Consider the following 17,715-nt stretch of genomic DNA (forward strand, 5'->3'; position numbering starts at 1 on the left):
TTCTCCCACGCCCATCAGCTCCCTTAAAGCAGCTTTTCCTGAGGTTTTCAACGACGCTCCGGGACTGTGTACGAAGACGAAAGTGAAGTTCACGCTGAAGGAAGGAAAACACCAGTTTTCCGGCCAAAGCTACCGGTAGCTTATGCCATGTACATTGTGCAGTACGGTCGAAGCCGAATTGGATCGGCTTGAGAAGGCAAACATCATCACTCCAGTCGACTTCTCAGAATGGGCAGCTCCCATATTGTCCTCGTTCACAAGCGGCGCAGTTCGCATCCGTGGAGACTAATCCACCGGCCTCAATGACGCTCTTTAACCACATCAGTACCGGCTGCCGCAGACGGAGGACATTTTCCCTAAGCTAGCGAACTGCAAGGTGTTTAGCCAGATCGACCTGTCAGATTCGTTCTTGCAGGTGGAGGTAGACGAAAGCTGCCGGGAGATGCTCACCATCAACACGCACGAAGGTCTCTATCGGTACAATCGGCTCCCACCACCCGGAATAAAGACGTCACCTGGAGCATTTCAGCAGCTCGTAGACACGATGCTCGCTGGGCTTCAATGTACGTCGGGGTATCTCGATGATGTTCTAGTCGGTGGCATAGACGAAGAAGATCATCAGCGCAATCTCGAATCCGTTTTTCGTTTTTCGATCCAGGGATTCGGATTAAACATCAAAGCCGAAGTCTACATGGCGAATCGGCTACAGCGTTGGGCTCTTCAACTGCTACTCACGACTTAGACATCGTCTACGTGAATACCGAAAAGTTCGAGAACGCCGACATTCTGTCCCGGATAATCAATCAGCACGTCAGGCCGGAAGAAGATTTCTTCGTAGCCAGCATCATCACCGAGAATGATGTAAGATCTCTAATCTAATCAGATCTAATCAGCCGCACTTCCTCTCGATTTCAGGGCAATTCAGCATCCACAGTCCAACGGTCAGGCAGAGCGTTTCATGGGCACATTCAAGCGAGCGATCAAGAAAATACGAGAGGGGAACGGAGCCATCCAAGAAGCACTGGACACCTGACATGATGACTTACCGTTCGACACCAAATCCGTTCGAAGACAAAAAATCTCCGTCCATGTTAATGTTAGGGCGCCGAATAAGGGCCAGTTAGAACCTGCTTCGCTGTCCAACTGTTCAACTGTCGAGCGATCATCAAGGTGCATGGTCATTCAGGAAAGGTGCACTCGATCAATTCCTGGAGATGGACACCAGCAGTAGTTTTGAAGCAAATTGGAAACGTGATGTACAACGTGTGAGTAGAAGACTACGATCGCACATCAACCAGTTGCGTAACCGAACCGGTGCATGTGGTACGCAAACTTCCGGTACGCCTTCGTCCAAGGCGGTCAACCATCAGTTGCCTCTCTTCTCCGCTACCAACACCAGCACCATCCGTTCCGGTGGCACAGCCGTCATCGCTGCTCGAAGCACCAGCCGAACATTCGACACCATTGCAAGCTAAACCAAACCTGGTCTGGGTGTCTCCAACAGCGACGTAACCTCCTGCATCGTCTTCTACGGTATCAGCGTCAAGAACCAGATTCCCATCGCCCTCAGCAACAAGCTCTGTTTCATCAATGTCAGCAGAGTTCATGTCAGCCAACGAAGTCGGAACAGCTGGTCCGTTAAGGTTCCATCCGTACCAGCTTTGTTACGAGGGGAGATGTTGGAAACCACTGGACCAACATAGCGATCAACCGATCGCTACCACTACTATCGCAGCTATGCTCACTGGTAGCAGCTAGACTGCTATCCGTAGATGCGTGAACAGTAAACAAATCGCGTCTAATTAATGTGTTAATATGCACACAACCATCCCACTGGCGCGTACGTAGCTATTAGAAGATCTGGCGTGCAGATAAACACACATCATCACACCATGGTGCTCCCCTGACCGTTATTATCAGAAAAAAACTCCATCAAATCTGTGGTCACCAGTCGTTTTCTATAGCTACGCAAAATTTCAAAAAAATCGTAGGGCCCGTTTTAAAGTTACGCCCTTTTGATTATATACAGTCGACTCTCCACATCTCGATATCTCTCCCTATGTCGATGATTTCATAAGTCCCTTCAGTCTGCATACATGTTCACTCTTCATATCTCGATATCCTCCTTATCTCGATATCTCCATATCTCGATGTGTTTCTTTTGTTTTTTCGTTCTCAATTTTCTCTCCGTATGTCGATATGACCAATATCGAAGGTTACTATACCAAAGTTTTGGGATTTAAAACAAATTAGGAGCGCAAAATTACGTCTGTTTGTGTATTATTTTCTTGGCAACGGAGTGTTTTTCAATCTAGTATTCGTCAAAAATTCGTTCTTTGTCTCGATCTCTCCCTATCTCGATGGTCCCTTCGATATCGAGATGTGGAGAGGCGACTGTAATCCACAATTTCATAGGAAATCTGAGATATTTAAACGGATTTTTATTCGCCATGATTATCAGAAGAAATAAACCAACAAAATTTAGTTCACATTAGGTGTTTTCAGTTATTTGTAACCTTTGGGCGGAGTTTTGAATGAGAAGATCGTCGAAAGTTTGAGTTACGCCCTTTTTGAAGTGTAATTATTAAAATCACAAATTTTAAATAGATTAATCAGGCATTCTAATACCTATAAGCATGTTCAAATGTTATCAATGACACATTACACTTACATGCCGTCAAATTGACTGAATTTTCATAGGCTCAAGTGGCATAAGGCATTACGGAGCCAATTTTGTATTGTTATTATTAGTCATAAACTAGCTGCCCTGGCTGTTATGGCTAACTTTATACTGCACCAGAACTTAAACCTGAGTTGCACTATTGGCCAAACTAAGGTACTCTAGACCACTATCAATACTTTTGTGATCATTTGTAGCAAACATTACAACATTTAAATTTTTCACAAATCTTCAATATTACCTGTGGTTTTCCCTGTCTTCTCGACCTCACAAACACGTAAGAGTCCTTGATAAATACAATAGTAAAAGAATTGTATAAATCAATCAAACCCATTCTCAAGCTAACTCGTGAAGAGTAAGCCTCAATACTTGCAATACATTAAAGAAAAGTAAGAAATATTTAGTATTGTTTGGATTCACTGATTTTAAAATCAATATGACTTGCAGAGCTTAATTTTACACGTCTTTCTAAAAACAAATGAATACTCAAATCAAACCTTTCTTGAAATGATTCTACCTGATAACCCCGAAATCCATTTCCCCGAATGTCATTAACCCGAGAGTCATCACCCTGAACGCATCATTATGCTGAATGCTATGGTCCTGAATTTATGACAACATTGAATGACACTGCCCGTGATAATGGAATTTGAAGTAACGCCATTACAGGAACTGGAACACGAGGTTATGGTCTCCAAATTCATGGCATTCGGGGCAATGGAACTCAAAGTTAAGGGTAAATTTAAAAAAAAAGACTTAACTTCCAGTTTTTGTTACTGGAAAATCTTAAATTCTGTGGCCTGCCTTTCTATCTACCACAACAGGTTTCAATCCTACACAAATTGATTATTTATCTGTAAACTTTCATTTTTTTTTCGATCGCGAACTGTGTCTGTGAAGTTGAGACCGGTTTATGGACAAAAGGTCGAAAGACAAAAGGTCGAAAGGACAAAAGGTCGAAAGACCTGGTGGGAAATTTTTCCTTCTTTAAAAAAAGATTTTCGACCTTTTGTCCATTCTTTTTTGTTCTTCGACCTTTTGTCCTTTCGACCTTTTGTCTTTCGACCTTTTGTCCTTTCGACCTTTTGTCTTTCGACCTTTTGTCATAGATTCGTTGAGACCCACCCGCTGCTCTCACCAATTTTAAGAAAATAATAAAGGATGTTCTATACTTTGCAATATTCGATATACAACATGAATTGCATGTTGAATAATCTGATTCGTGAGTTCATTGCTTCCCTAAACTATGCAGAATATTGTTGCTTAAAAATTAATTTGGCTCCGTAATGCCTCATACCATTTAAGCCTACGAAAAATCAGTGATGGATTTTTGACGGCATGTAAAAGCAATGTGTGATTGAAAACATTTGAACATGCTTAACGGTATTTTAATGCCTAATTAATTATATCAAATTATAGTGACTATTGCCATTTTTACCATTCAAAACACAACCTAGAAGTTACAAATAACTAAGAACACTAAACTTTGCTCGTATATATCTTCTGATAATCATGGCGAATAAAAATCCGTTTAAATATCCCAGATTTCCTATGGAATCAAAAGGGCGTAACTTCAAAATGGGCCCTACGTTTTTTTTTTAATTTTGCCCAGACATGCAGCTTAGCTATAGAAAACGACTGGTGAGCACAGATTCAAGAGACTACTTGGCTACCTGTTTGGAATCGATCGCAGGTCAGTGGAGGAAGCCTTCAAGCCTCTAAAGAGGGAGACAATGAGGATAGGAGTGACTATTCTTCTACACTGAAATAAATCTAGGAGGATATTTTATCAGAAATTACATATAAGTCGAACTCCTCGTTTGGCACTTACAACTTATGTGCATACCAATACTTGTTATTCATATTCTTGTTCAAAATCAACAGCTTTCAAATAAAAATATAAGACGTTAGGTCACGCTGAAATGATATGCTCATAACATGAGCGTTACTAGCTCCGCATAAACATTTCACCAACCGGCTTGACTATATATTTTATATGCATACGTGTCATATTGAAGGAATCATTTCGGCTGTTATGAGTGCAAAAACAATAATGAACACAAGAAAACATAATGAAAAGTATATAGATTACACATGAAACAACTTATTTTCGTCCATTGTTATTCATTTTACACGCATATAAAGACGACATGCACAACTCACTTGTAAACATAACATGCATTGCAAATAACAATGTCATGCCTGTCCACAAGGACAAGATATATGTTTTGCATATAACTCATCGCAGTCCATTTTAGCCTATAGTAAATCTTATTGGATAATCAAATAGTGCGAAATTATATGTCTTTCATATGCTAACGAACAGCAAAGTTGGCTCAGTGTACCAAAACGAAGTACACGGTTGCAGGTCGAGATAGAGGACTTGGTGGTATAAGTGATGAGATAATGTTTGATGGGGATCTGTTTGATGTTGCTGAAGAATCTGTTTACCTTGAAACACTTGTGACATGTGACAACGACGTTCCCCGCGAAGTGAAAAGATCTGTTGCGGCTGCGAACAGGGCCTTTACGGACTACGTAGCCAGCTTAGGTCTCGCAACTTGAAAACGGAAACAAAATTCTCCCTGTACCTATAAAACATTGATTTTTCCGATGGCTCTCTATGGGCACTAAGCATGGACGTTGAAAGAGGCAGACCGGAAAGCCTTCGTTGTTTTCGAGCGTTAAGTGCTGCGAAACTCGGTGGGAAATTAGAAAATGGTGTGTGGCGCAGACGCATGAATCACGAGCTATATCAAGTCTATAAAGATGCGAATTAAAATACGGTACGGTGCGAAGAAGACGTGGAGGTGCGTGGAAGACCACGAATACGCTGACTGTGCGCAGTGGAAGAGGACCTGGCGACCCTAAACTTTGGAAACAAAGATGGAACTCTATAATACGTTCAGCAATAGCGTATGGCTACGCTGTAGCCAATGTACAAGTTAAAGGTAGGTAGTTGTTTCTACATAGAATTTTGGAGGTCTTGATTAAATTCTTCTACTGGCAGCTACTAACTTCTAGCTACTAGCATTCTTCTACTTTCATTCCAATGACAGTCAAATATCTGACCCAGTGAACTACAACTCTTATATGAAATGCATTCTGCGGTCACGGTCAAATTGTGTAATTGGTGTTAAATACCTCACGATACTGATGCTTTTTAGTCTATGATTCGTAGAATTCTATTCTAATTGCAGCATTTTTCTAGGGTTAAAACAGTTGTCTCACACAATATAGCGGCCTATAGCTAGGGATTATTGGCAGCTCGATCTCAAACCAAACGCTGTAGATCTCAAACCAAAAGGTATAAAAAATGAAATTTACTCAGTAACGTTTGTCCTCGACCGCCAACGAACGGTAGCAACTGTTCACCAATGGTGGCCAAACTGTGCTCCACCATGCGTTTGAACTCGAAGAAAGGCCGAACCGGCAGGAGCTGGCAAATGAGGTCGACGGTATCCAGCAAGCGAAGCAACATTTTTCTAGAAGACACACGGAGTAAGGCATTTTAGGGACTTTTGATCTAGGGGATTTGCAGGAACGTTCCACTTCCGAGAACGTATTTTTGCGAGCAACCAAGTGATTCGCTGAAAGCGTTCCATGCAGTGTTATGCGGATCGACATCCCTGGTATCGAAGAGCAGTTTTACAGATTGTGTAGAAGAGAGAGAAGATAAAAGGAAATCAATTACTCATGAACACACTTTCAACACTTCAAAAGGCGGCATTGTAAGCACTCGAAGAAATAAAGCTTATACTTACTTTAACGATCCGGGTGCACTGGGTACCCGTGATAGCGGTACAAAGGTACGAACTGGAGCTGCAGCGGTGCTATTGCTCTGCACCACCGGAAGATGCGATGGGGCATCACTGGACGAGGCTGCGGTGTAGGATCGGGTCATTCCACCCGACATCCCACCAACGTATCCGCCATTCTCATCCTGCGGAGAATGTTTCATCGTGTCATCGTCATCTGCCGAATCCTCAAGATAAATACAAATACCCACTTTCTCAAGCTTGCTGCCGGTGGCAGTAGGAGAACCGGACAGATCCGGTCCGCCACCGTACGACAGCGAATCCTGACCAGCAGTAACAGTGGGCCTTCGTCTTAGCTTGGAGGAGTTTCTGTAGGTGACAATGTTATCGTTATCGCTGTTTTTCGAAATAAAAAGAGGGACAGCAGTAGAAACCCAAAATTGTCGCCAGAGAGACAGAAATTGGTTTGGGATGTAGGAAACAGGAAATAGGAGGGAAAGGTTTGCGGGTGGTCGGAGGAAAGAAAAGAAAATTAAAACTTAACAAAGCAATAAAACGCCAAAATGATTGTTGTACAAAATTTTGATTAACACATTTTCGGTAACATGTAAATGATTTTGGTTAACATAAAGTTGGGTTCAGGAATTCATCACCAGGTTAGGAGTCATTAGAAACGATGGCTTCATAGAGGTAGTTCTTTTTGCGAATTCTCTTACTGACTTGCATATTTCTTTGGCTATGGGACAGAAAACGCAACTGATTAGTAAGACAGGGATGGTTATTCGTTACATAAGGTACAAATGAGAATGTCATTTACTTGGACGAATCAGATGTACCGGACAGATGTGCTACTTTTTCCCATTTTTGAGTTGTTACCTGAAAACATGAGATATGGGCAAGGTGATCGAAGATACTCACAATTCCGCACTGCTACTAGGCGATGGACTCCTGGTAATGGAATTGATTACGTAGGGTTGATTTTCTGTGGTTTCCGCTCGATCATCATAGACAGATGAGATTCCGTTGGATAACGCAGCTGCTTGCAGCATTGTGTTCACCATGTTCGAATGATGCGACTGGCCCGAACTGAAGCTAGTGTCGGACAGTGTTGCTGCAGGTGTCCTTGCAAGAATATGCTGCAACAGTTGCTGTTGAATACTGCTGTCCTGTTGAACTTCATTTAGCAAAGCTTCCCTTTCCTTCAACCGAGTTTGCGTTAGAGCAGCCTCGCACACTTGTGCAACAGATGTCCCGCACAACTTCTCCAGAATAAACTTAGCCTCTTCCACCGAACGGATGTTCTCCAGAATATTCTGCAACTGTAGCTGTTCGGCAGCAGATTCTTTGCCCTCTTCCAGTTCCATTATGGAATGCTGGATCTGAGTGATGTTCTCCTGAATATAATTCATGTTCGCCATTATGGTGTCCTCCTCGGAAATAAGTTCTGCTGTGTCTGCATGTCGCTGTCTGGTCCGAATATTCGCCAAATCTCGACTCAAACCGTCCCGTTCCAGTAATAACCGTTCCAGTTCTCGTTCCAACTCCAGCACTGCCTGCCTACTTCTTGCTGCTCGAGTTATAGTTCTTTGTAGAGAGTCCCATTTAGCCTTGAGATTCTTTGTATTCTGAGCGGCAACTGACTTCTTCACTGGGAATCGCCCAGCCGCTTTCATGCTCATCATTCCACGCTGTGTCTTCCTCAAATTGGAAACTTCTTCCGTTTTTCTCTTCAAAACTTGATCCTTCGCCGCTCCCTGAGCTTGAAGTGATTTAATCATGTTCACTTGCTTTCTGCTCTCCTTTCTGAGTTGTGCAATTTCGCGGGTCTTCCTACTCTCTAACTCTTTGTGCCGATTGTTCTCTTCGTGTATCTTCTTCATCAATCGAATCTTGATTTGCTTCAGCTCGCTCAGTTCCCCACGCAGCGTTTTCAACTGCGCATCTTGTGCTTGCAGTTCCCGTTGCTGTCTCATGTGCTCTCTTTGTGCCATTTGCAACTTTTTCAGTTCCTTCTGCATATCCGATAACTTTCGCTCATACTCTTCCTTTACCTTCCTGATACGGTCAGTTTGTGCACTTCCTACCACGATTCCTGATCCACTCATATTGGCTAGCACCTGATCACGCTCTTTCTGCGTATTGACAATCTTAGCATTTAACACATTCAGCTTGTCTTCATATTGCTGTCGCATGACCTGCATACGCTGCTGTGACAGTTCCAACTGTTCAATCAGTTTGGATTTGATTTCAATATCTGAACTAATATCATTAATCTCCGCTTGCAACTCTCCAGTTTTATCGTCGGATTCCGTATCCGAATCACTTTCCGATCCATCCTCCAGGCTTTGATTGCTGCTGTCGTTTTCTAATCCGGGGAGCGACCGGGACATCAGCAGTTCCCGTTCTTTCTCGAGCTCTCGTTTCGCCATATTGATAACCGTTTCCGTCGAGTCTTCGATGAACGAGTAGGTACTCTTCAGCCCCAGTTTGGACGAACTGATTTGCGCTTTCTTCAACTGTTGGAACATCTGTTCGGATTCGATCAGCTTTGCTTTGAGTTTCTCAATCTCGCTGATGTAGCCGGCAACTAACTGCTGCATAGCGCTTTCACCGCCCACTCCATCCTCACCCTGTTCGACACTTCCTCCACCGGTACTGCCCGAAGACCACCCGAAAAGCGCTTGCTGTGCCTGCAGGGTGGCATTTTTCTCCGTCAGGGTGTTGATAGTTTCCTGCATGGCTTTCAAGCGCTGCTGCAAACGCTTGTTGTCTTGCATGAGCATTGCGTTTTCCAGAAAGGTGTCTGAAATGGCAGCATTGCCTTCGGCGTCGACGCTGCGTTTGCCCTGAGGAAAGGAAAAAAATATACCTAAATTAGAAACTACTCACAATTAGGGTAAGGCACTACTGCAGATTTAGTCAGAAGTTCAATTATTGGTTCATTCGCGGGAGTCTCTAGATTTTCCGTTCCAGATATTTTACTATGGATGCCTCCAGAAATAACTTTAAAAATTCCTTAAAGTTTTACTTCCAAGACTCTTCAAAGAATACGTCCAGAGATTCTCCAAGAGAAAAATTCCAATAAAGTCTTCAGGAGTTCGTCTAGTGATCCTTCCATAAGATTTCCTCTATGATTTTTGTTCAGGATTTCAAACATCCAAACAATATTTTTTCTGAACGTTTTTTTTTTTCAGATAAAAACAGATTGTTCCAATGATTTCTTTTGGAATTCCTTAAAATGTTATCCCAAAAATTTCTTGATAAAATTGTTTCTCCAGGACTTCATTTATGGCTTTCTTCATGAGTTGATTCGAAAATTATTCTAGGACTTCCCAAAGATGTTCATCCAGTAATTCATCCTAGAATTCTTCCAAGCATTCCAACATGGATTCATCCAGGGAATTTTTGAAAAATATTGGACAAATTCCCGAAAAAAGCAGAGAGGTATTTCTAAAGTAAGCTCTGATCGAACTTTCCGAGGAGTAACTGATGTACTTGTGCAAGAGAGAATTCCTGGAATAATTTCTGACGGAGCTTTTGAAGGATGTCTTAAAAAATCCTCTAGATAATTTGATGAAAAAGAACCGAACGAAAATCGTGTGAAAAATTTTGTTTCAATCCTTGAAGGAATTTACATTCGAATATTCGGAAGAACTACTGGAATACATGCTGTAGCAGTTTATGATCTTTTTGAAGAATCATGAGCATGAGCATGAGCATTGGTGAGCGTACAATTCGTAGTTACTACTCCGTGATTGACCAGAATAATCGAAATTGCACAAGGAATCAACAGATGGAGCTTGGGAGTAGCTTACCATCTTCAATGTAAAATTTCGAGAATTCTAAATATTATAAAATCAATACCGGCACCGGCCATGTCCTTACGGTCATCGGGGAAGGGAAGGAATGCTAGTGTGACATCGATTGTTACTAAAGACCCAGTATACCTCTGCATCTTCATGGTTGTCACGGGAAGGAGTTTTTGATAGTGGGAAGGATTCTGAAGCTACACAATCTGGATTCACCTCGGTTAATGATGCGATACGTGTAACCTCAATTTAAAAAGTTATCCATTTACACAGTCTTCTTATATTTTACTCTTCTGCACAAACATTTGTCGACACCTTCAGTGACGAACCATTCAAACAGTTTGTTGCGTTTTGTAATTGATTCGATATATGGAACATGAACCGAAATAATCTTTTATGAGTCTATGGAAAAATAAACGTCGACACTTCGTGTGTCGAACCATTCAAAGTTCTTTTTTGTTATTACGAACAGAGGTTAATGTATGTGTCCTTCAATATTCATTATGTAAAATATGAGTTATAGTACGTACGATAGTAGTTATTGGCGCGGTAAATGGCTGGGCATGGCGTACCATTGGTACCTCGCGTACCTGCAGGAATAAAATAGACCCCTTTGTGCGGTCCTTAGCCTCTTGCCCAGCAACTCCTATCCCTACCTCCTCGTGGTACTGGCCGGGGTACGAGTAACCTTGGGGAAGATCGGGTAACCAACCCCCGGTGGGAACTTTGGTCGTATGCTGACAGGGAAGGGGGGGTTTGCTTTTGCTTCTGCAAACCTTGAGCGTCTGTACTCCACGTTAGGAGCGGCTCACAACAGCGTCTGTTCCTCATGTCAGGGGCGGCTGATCATCGTCCGAGTGCCAGAGAAGGACTCTAAGCTAAACTGCGCACTATGGCCCTCCGAACATTTAGGGGGAATGGTCCTCCGGAAATCTAGGGGGTTGGTGTCAGGCCCTGCAAGCCAACCGTAAAAACACATCAGCACAGGAACGTCAACGAGAGAATACGGACCGGAACAATCGGCAAAGACCACAGCGACGAAAATGGACTAGCGATTGGAAACTCGGTACGTGGAACTGCAAATCTCTCAACTTCATTGGAAGTACTCGCATACTCTCCGATGTACTGAAGACCCGCGGTTTCGACATCGTAGCGCTGCAGGAGGTGTGCTGGACAGGAGCATTGGTGCGAACGTTTAGAGGTAATCATACCATCTACCAGAGCTGCGGCAACACACGCGAGCTGGGAACAGCTTTCATAGTGATGGGTGATATGCAAAGGCGCGTGATCGGGTGGTGGCCGATCAATGAACGAATGTGCAAGTTAAGAATCAAAGGCCGATTCTTTAACTTCAGCATAATTAACGTGCATAGCCCACACTCCGGAAGCACTGATGATGACAAGGACGCATTTTACGCGCAGCTCGAACGCGAGTACGACCGCTGCCCAAGCCACGACGTCAAGATCATCATAGGAGATTTGAACGCTCAGGTTGGCCAGGAGGAGGAGTTCAGACCGACGATTGGAAAGTTCAGCGCCCACCGGCTGACGAACGAGAACGGCCTACGACTGATAGATTTTGCCGCCTCCAAGAACATGGCCATTCGTAGCACCTATTTCCAGCACAGCCTCCCGTATCGGTACACCTGGAGATCACCTCAGCAGACAGAATCGCAAATCGACCACGTTTTGATCGATGGACGGCACTTCTCCGACATAACCGACGTCAGAACCTATCGTGGCGCCAACATTGACTCCGACCACTACCTGGTGATGGTGAAACTGCGCCCAAAACTATCCGTCATCAACAATGTACGGTACCGACGCCCGCCCCGGTACAATCTCGAGCGGCTGAAACAACCGGATGTCGCCAATGCGTACGCGCAGCATCTTGAGGCAGCGTTGCCGGATGAGGGCGAGCTCGATAGGGCCCCTCTTGAGGACTGCTGGAGGACAGTCAAAGCAGCCATTAACGACGCTGCCGAAAGCGTTGTCGGATATGTGGAACGGAGCTCAAGAAACGATTGGTTCGACGAGGAGTGCCAAGAGGTTTTAGAGGAGAAGAATGCAGCGCGGGCTGCAATGCTGCAGCATGGTACGCGGCAAAACGTGGAACGATACAGACTGAAGCGGAAACAGCAAACCCGCCTATTCCAGGACAAAAAGCGCCGCCTGGAAGAGGTGGAATGCCAAGAGATGGAGTTGCTGTACCGTTCTCGAGAAACGCGGAAGTTCTATCAGAAGCTCAACACATCCCGCAAAGGCTTCGTGCCGCGAGCTGAGATGTGCCGGGATAAGGATGGGAGCATCTTGACGGACGGACGCGAGGTGATCGAAAGGTGGAAGCAGCACTACGATGAACACCTGAATGGCGCAGAGAACACAGGCACAGAAGGTCAGGACAGCGAAGGCGATGGCTACGTCAGCACAGCGGACAGCGGAAATCAACCAGCTCCCACGATGGGGGAAGTTAAGGATGCCATTCAACAGCTCAAGAACAACAAAGCCGCTGGCAAGGATGGTATCGGAGCCGAACTCATCAAGATGGGCCCGGACAGGTTGGCCGCTTGTCTGCATCGGCTGATAGTCAGAATCTGGGAAACGGAACAGCTACCGGAGGAGTGGAAGCAAGGCGTTATATGCCCTATCTACAAAAAGGGCGACAAACTGGAGTGTGAAAATTATCGTGCAATCACCATCCTAAACGCCGCCTATAAAGTGCTATCCCAGATTCTCTTCCGTCGTCTATCACCTATAGCAAACGAGTTCGTGGGAAGTTATCAAGCAGGTTTCATCGACGGCCGCTCGACAACGGACCAGATCTTTTCCGTGCGGCAAATCCTCCAGAAATGCCGTGAGTACCAGGTCCCTACGCACCATTTGTTCATCGATTTTAAGGCGGCATACGATAGTATCGACCGCATAGAGCTATGGAAAATCATGGACGAGAACAGCTTTCCCGGGAAGCTCACAAGATTGATCAGAGCAACGATGGACGGTGTGCAAAACTGCGTGAAGATCTCGGGCGAACACTCCAGTTCGTTCGAGTCTCGGCGGGGACTACGACAGGGCGACGGACTTTCGTGCCTGTTGTTCAATATTGCGCTTGAAGGTGTCATGCGGAGAGCCGGACTTAACAGTCGAGGCACGATTTTCACGAGATCCGGACAATTTGTTTGCTTCGCGGACGACATGGATATTATTGGGAGAAAATTTGAAACGGTGGCAGATTTGTTCACCCGCCTGAAACGCGAAGCAACAAGAGTCGGGCTAATGGTGAATGCGTCGAAAACAAAGTACATGCTGGTTGGCGGAACTGAGCGCGACAGGACCCGCCTAGGAAGCAGTGTTACGATAGACGGGGATACCTTCGAGGTGGTGGACGAGTTCGTCTACCTCGGATCCTTGTTGACGGCTGACAACAATGTTAGTCGGGAAATACGAAGGCGCATCATCAGCGGAAGTCGTGCCTACTATGGGCTCCAGAAGAAACTGCGGTCAAGAAAGATTCACCCCCGCACCAAATGCACGATGTACAAAACGCTCATAAGACCGGTAGTCCTCTATGGGCATGAGGCGTGGACTATGCTCGATGAGGACTTGCAAGCTCTTGGGGTTTTCGAACGCCGAGTGCTAAGGACGATCTTCGGCGGCGTGCAGGAGAACGGCGTGTGGCGGCGAAGGATGAACCACGAGCTCGCTCAACTGTACGGCGAACCCAGTATCGTGAAGGTAGCTAAAGCTGGAAGGATACGCTGGGCAGGGCATGTTGCAAAAATGCCGGACAACAACCCTGTAAAGATGGTGTTCGCCACGAATCCGGTCGGAACAAGAAGACGTGGGGCGCAGCGAGCTAGGTGGATTGACCAGGTACACCAGGACCTGGAGAGCGTGGGTCACAGTCGAGGATGGAGAGAAGCGGCCATGAACCGAGGGAATTGGCGAAATATTGTTGGCGAGGCTTTATCAAGATAATTGATGTAAAGCCAAATAAGTAAGTAAGTAAGAGTTATAGTACGCTGACACTTGAAGTGTCAAACCAATCATTATTTAATGAACAAATAAATAAATGCAACATTCATGCCGTATTTACGATAAAGATATGAAATAGAAGCATGAAACGAGCTCACAGACTGATAATACATCATTGACAGGGGTGCTCCAAAGCACGAAAACAGGAAAAAAAGCTTCTCCGTCGACGCAACGACCAACCATGCTTAGGCTTCACAAAGCAATTGTGAATCAATTGATAAATTATAGCAAGTAGCGATAGCGATGGGACTTTCAATCCGCCCTAAGCTTCTTCCTACCATTTGCTTTTATAGGCCTCTATTGCGTTCATCACACAGACGTTCCTATCAATGTCGCTCAAATGGTCACTGTGTACCCTAGCAGCAATCAGCCCTTCCCGTAGTTCTGCAGTCTAGTAATCCAGACTACTATCAAACTATGATAGGACCTAAAAAAATTACAAAAGTGGTTGAAGCGTAGAACGAAATAGTTTTATTAAAATGTCTCCATCCACCAAATCATTCACTGTCACATAATTTACACTATTTTGCTGCGGACAGTTTTGTTTTTGGCTCTATCATTTCTATCACCGATTATCATTCATGAACTTTCGTTATACACATCAGATATACTTTCCATTCTATCACTTTCCATTATCACAGCTCAGGTGATCCCATCATACTAAGGGGTGAACCCAAACCTCTGCAAGATGACTTGAATGACTCTTTCATTGATTTATAATAGTTTTCAGATTTTTCTGCAAACAATTCGTAAGTGCTCTTCAAAGAATATATGATTACTATTCTAATGAAACATCGATTTAAAATTTTGGTTGATCGAATGCTGAGAAAACTAGCCATGTTTTTTCAATGTGTGGGACCATGGGTCGTTATCTGAAGGGATCATCGACTCATGGAAATATCGAGTCATAGAACAGAAATGCCTAGGAATGCGGTTGGAGGGGCCCATCATAGTAACCATGAAATTTTGTTTTTAGCATTCATTCATTCATTCCACCATTTCGAAACTCCAAGTGACAGCTGTCTCAATTTTAAGTAAAAATTTAGTATACAAAAATGATTTTGGAAGAATACCTAAATAAAAATAACTCATTGCCTTTCGAATGCGCCATGAGAGTTTCAATTGAACGTGTAATCACAGAGATATGGACAAAACACTTTTGTACGTTTTTGGGGGGTAAACTCAAACTTATGAACGGGAGTGTATAAGTAAAAAGACTGACGTATTAGAGCTTTTGACCGCAAACGCAATTTTGGGACCAGTTCAAACATGGCCCCAGGAAATTCCCGCAAATTTCTTCAGAAAAATCTCCAATGAATACTCCAAGTATTCCTCCCAATACATCTTCAGAAGTTTCGAAAATTTCATAAGGGATTTTACAAGAAATTCTTCACTAGTGATTCCTCCATGAAGAACTCTTGATCACTATGATTTTTAAGACCAGCTCCAAAAGGGCTCCAGGAATACCTTCAGCAATTCTGTCAGGAGTTCCTGGAGGATTGTCTCCAAATATTATTTCAGGGATTTCTGCATGAAAATCTCTACAGGAGTTTTTTTTCTAAAAAATTTCGTAAGGAGTTTCCGCTGGAATTCCTCCAGTGAATCCTTCATAGTTTCTTCAAGTAAAACTTTTAATGATATTTGCCTAGGAACTTTTCAAAGGATTCTTCCAGAAAGCCTTCCAGAATGCTTCAAGCGATTTATTCTGAAATTCTTTCAAAGACTCCTCCCGAGACTCCTTCAAGTATACATCCAGGAAAAACTTTGTTGGAATCTTTGCATAGATATATCCAAGTATATCTTTAGGGGTTACACTAGAACAATCTCTTCAAGGTTCACCATAGATATTTAATCGGAAATTCCTCCTTGGATTCCTCCAAAGATACATGCAGGGATTTCCCCAGTAGTCCTCTTCAGGGCTTCATGGATTCTATCAGGAATTCCTTCAGGGATTCTTCACTTCACATTTTTTAAAGGATTTCTTCAGGAATTCCTTGAAGAATACCTTCTGGAAAAACGCTACGTGAATTACTTCAAGGAATTTTCCAAGTAATATTCCATGAATTACCTCAGAAATTTCTTCATTCATTCCTAAACATTCCTCCGGGGATTCCTTCCAGAATTCCTTTAGAATTTTCCCCAAAGATTAACCATGGAATCAACCTCCAGGAATTTTATCACAAAATATTCTAAAAATTCATCCTGGGATGACATTAGGAAAATCACTACCTAGATTCCTCTAGGAAAATCCCTTCATGGATTCTCCCAGATATTTCTCAATTTATTCTTCCAAGGATTATCCAGGGATTTCTCCAGAAATATCTCAGCCGGGATTTCTCGCGCATAATCTTCACAGTGGATCTTTCAGGGATCCTCCAAGGATTACTCCAGGAATTTTTCCAGGGATAGCTCCTGAGATGCTTCCAGGTATTCCTTCAGCAATTTACCCAGGAAATCTTTCAAAGAACCCTTCATCAATTTACCCAGGTAACCTTTCATTGATTAATTCAGTAATTTCCCCAGATAATCCTTCGGAGATTCCTACAGGAATCTCTCAGGGATTCCTCCAGAGAATTACCCAGCAATTTCTCCAGAAATTCCTACAAGAATAACTACAGAAAAATCTCTACTTAGGTTACTCTAAAAATTGTTCCATAGATTTCTTCAAGAGTTCTTCCAGAGATTTCCTCGGGTACTCATCCACAGAACCCTGCAAGATTTTTTTTCTAAGGATTTTCCAGGGATTAGGCAAGGATTCTTCAAGGGATTCCCCCAGAGTTTCTTCTACAGATTACTCTAAGGATTCCTTCATGAGAGATTTCTCCATATGTTTTTTTTAGAGGGGATCATTCAGGGATCTCAAGGGATTACTCCAAGCATTTCTTCATGAAATCGTTCTAGAGATGCCTCAAGGGGTGGCTCAAAAGTTTTTTCCAACGATTCCTCTAGGGGATTCTCAAAATCTTCTTCAGTAAAGGAGTTCCTCGAGCAATTCTTGGACAAATTCTTGGAGGAATCCCTGGAGGCACTCTTAGTATTATTTCTGAATAAATCCTTGGAGGACTTCATGAGGAAAACTCTAGAGGAATTTGTACAGGCCATTTTCGGAGCTCAAAAACGAATCTCTGGGAAAATTTCTAGGGAAATTCCTGGATGATAACTTGGAGTGATTCTACCAGCCATTTCTTGGAGGTATCCCTGGGAGAAATCTCGAAGGAACATCCTGAAGTAATTTCATGTTTCTACAAGAAATTACTTCAGGATTTTCCTTCAAGATTTTATCATTCTTACCTGGAGGAAAAGAAATTCCTGGTGGAATCCCTGGAGTAATCCTTGAAGAGATCTCCGGAATAACTTTTGGAGGAATCTGGAGAGGTCTACCTGGAGCAAATTCTGCAAGTATGATTGGAGGAATTGATGCAGAAATCACTGGAGA

General features: G+C 43.5%; 1 protein-coding gene across 8 annotated transcripts in view; it reads right to left on the minus strand.

The window, feature by feature from the left end:
* The window catches only part of LOC5571651 (kinesin-like protein KIF21B), a 148,537-nt gene that overhangs the window by 27,120 nt on the left and 103,702 nt on the right, over nucleotides 1-17,715 (minus strand). For 5 of the 8 annotated variants that reach the window (XM_021845514.1, XM_021845511.1, XM_021845512.1 and 2 more), the window contains 2 exons: nucleotides 7,357-9,284; nucleotides 6,445-6,834 (listed from right to left, as the gene is read on the minus strand). In XM_021845514.1, the coding sequence (XP_021701206.1) occupies nucleotides 6,445-6,834; nucleotides 7,357-9,284 (2,318 nt within the window). The remainder of the gene's footprint in view (nucleotides 1-6,444; nucleotides 6,835-7,356; nucleotides 9,285-17,715) is intronic. The other 3 variants (XM_021845516.1, XM_021845515.1, XM_021845513.1) reach the window with 3 other exon arrangements.

Source organism: Aedes aegypti, chromosome 2 (genome assembly GCF_002204515.2).
Source record: "Aedes aegypti strain LVP_AGWG chromosome 2, AaegL5.0 Primary Assembly, whole genome shotgun sequence".
Classification (NCBI taxonomy): domain Eukaryota; kingdom Metazoa; phylum Arthropoda; class Insecta; order Diptera; family Culicidae; genus Aedes; species Aedes aegypti.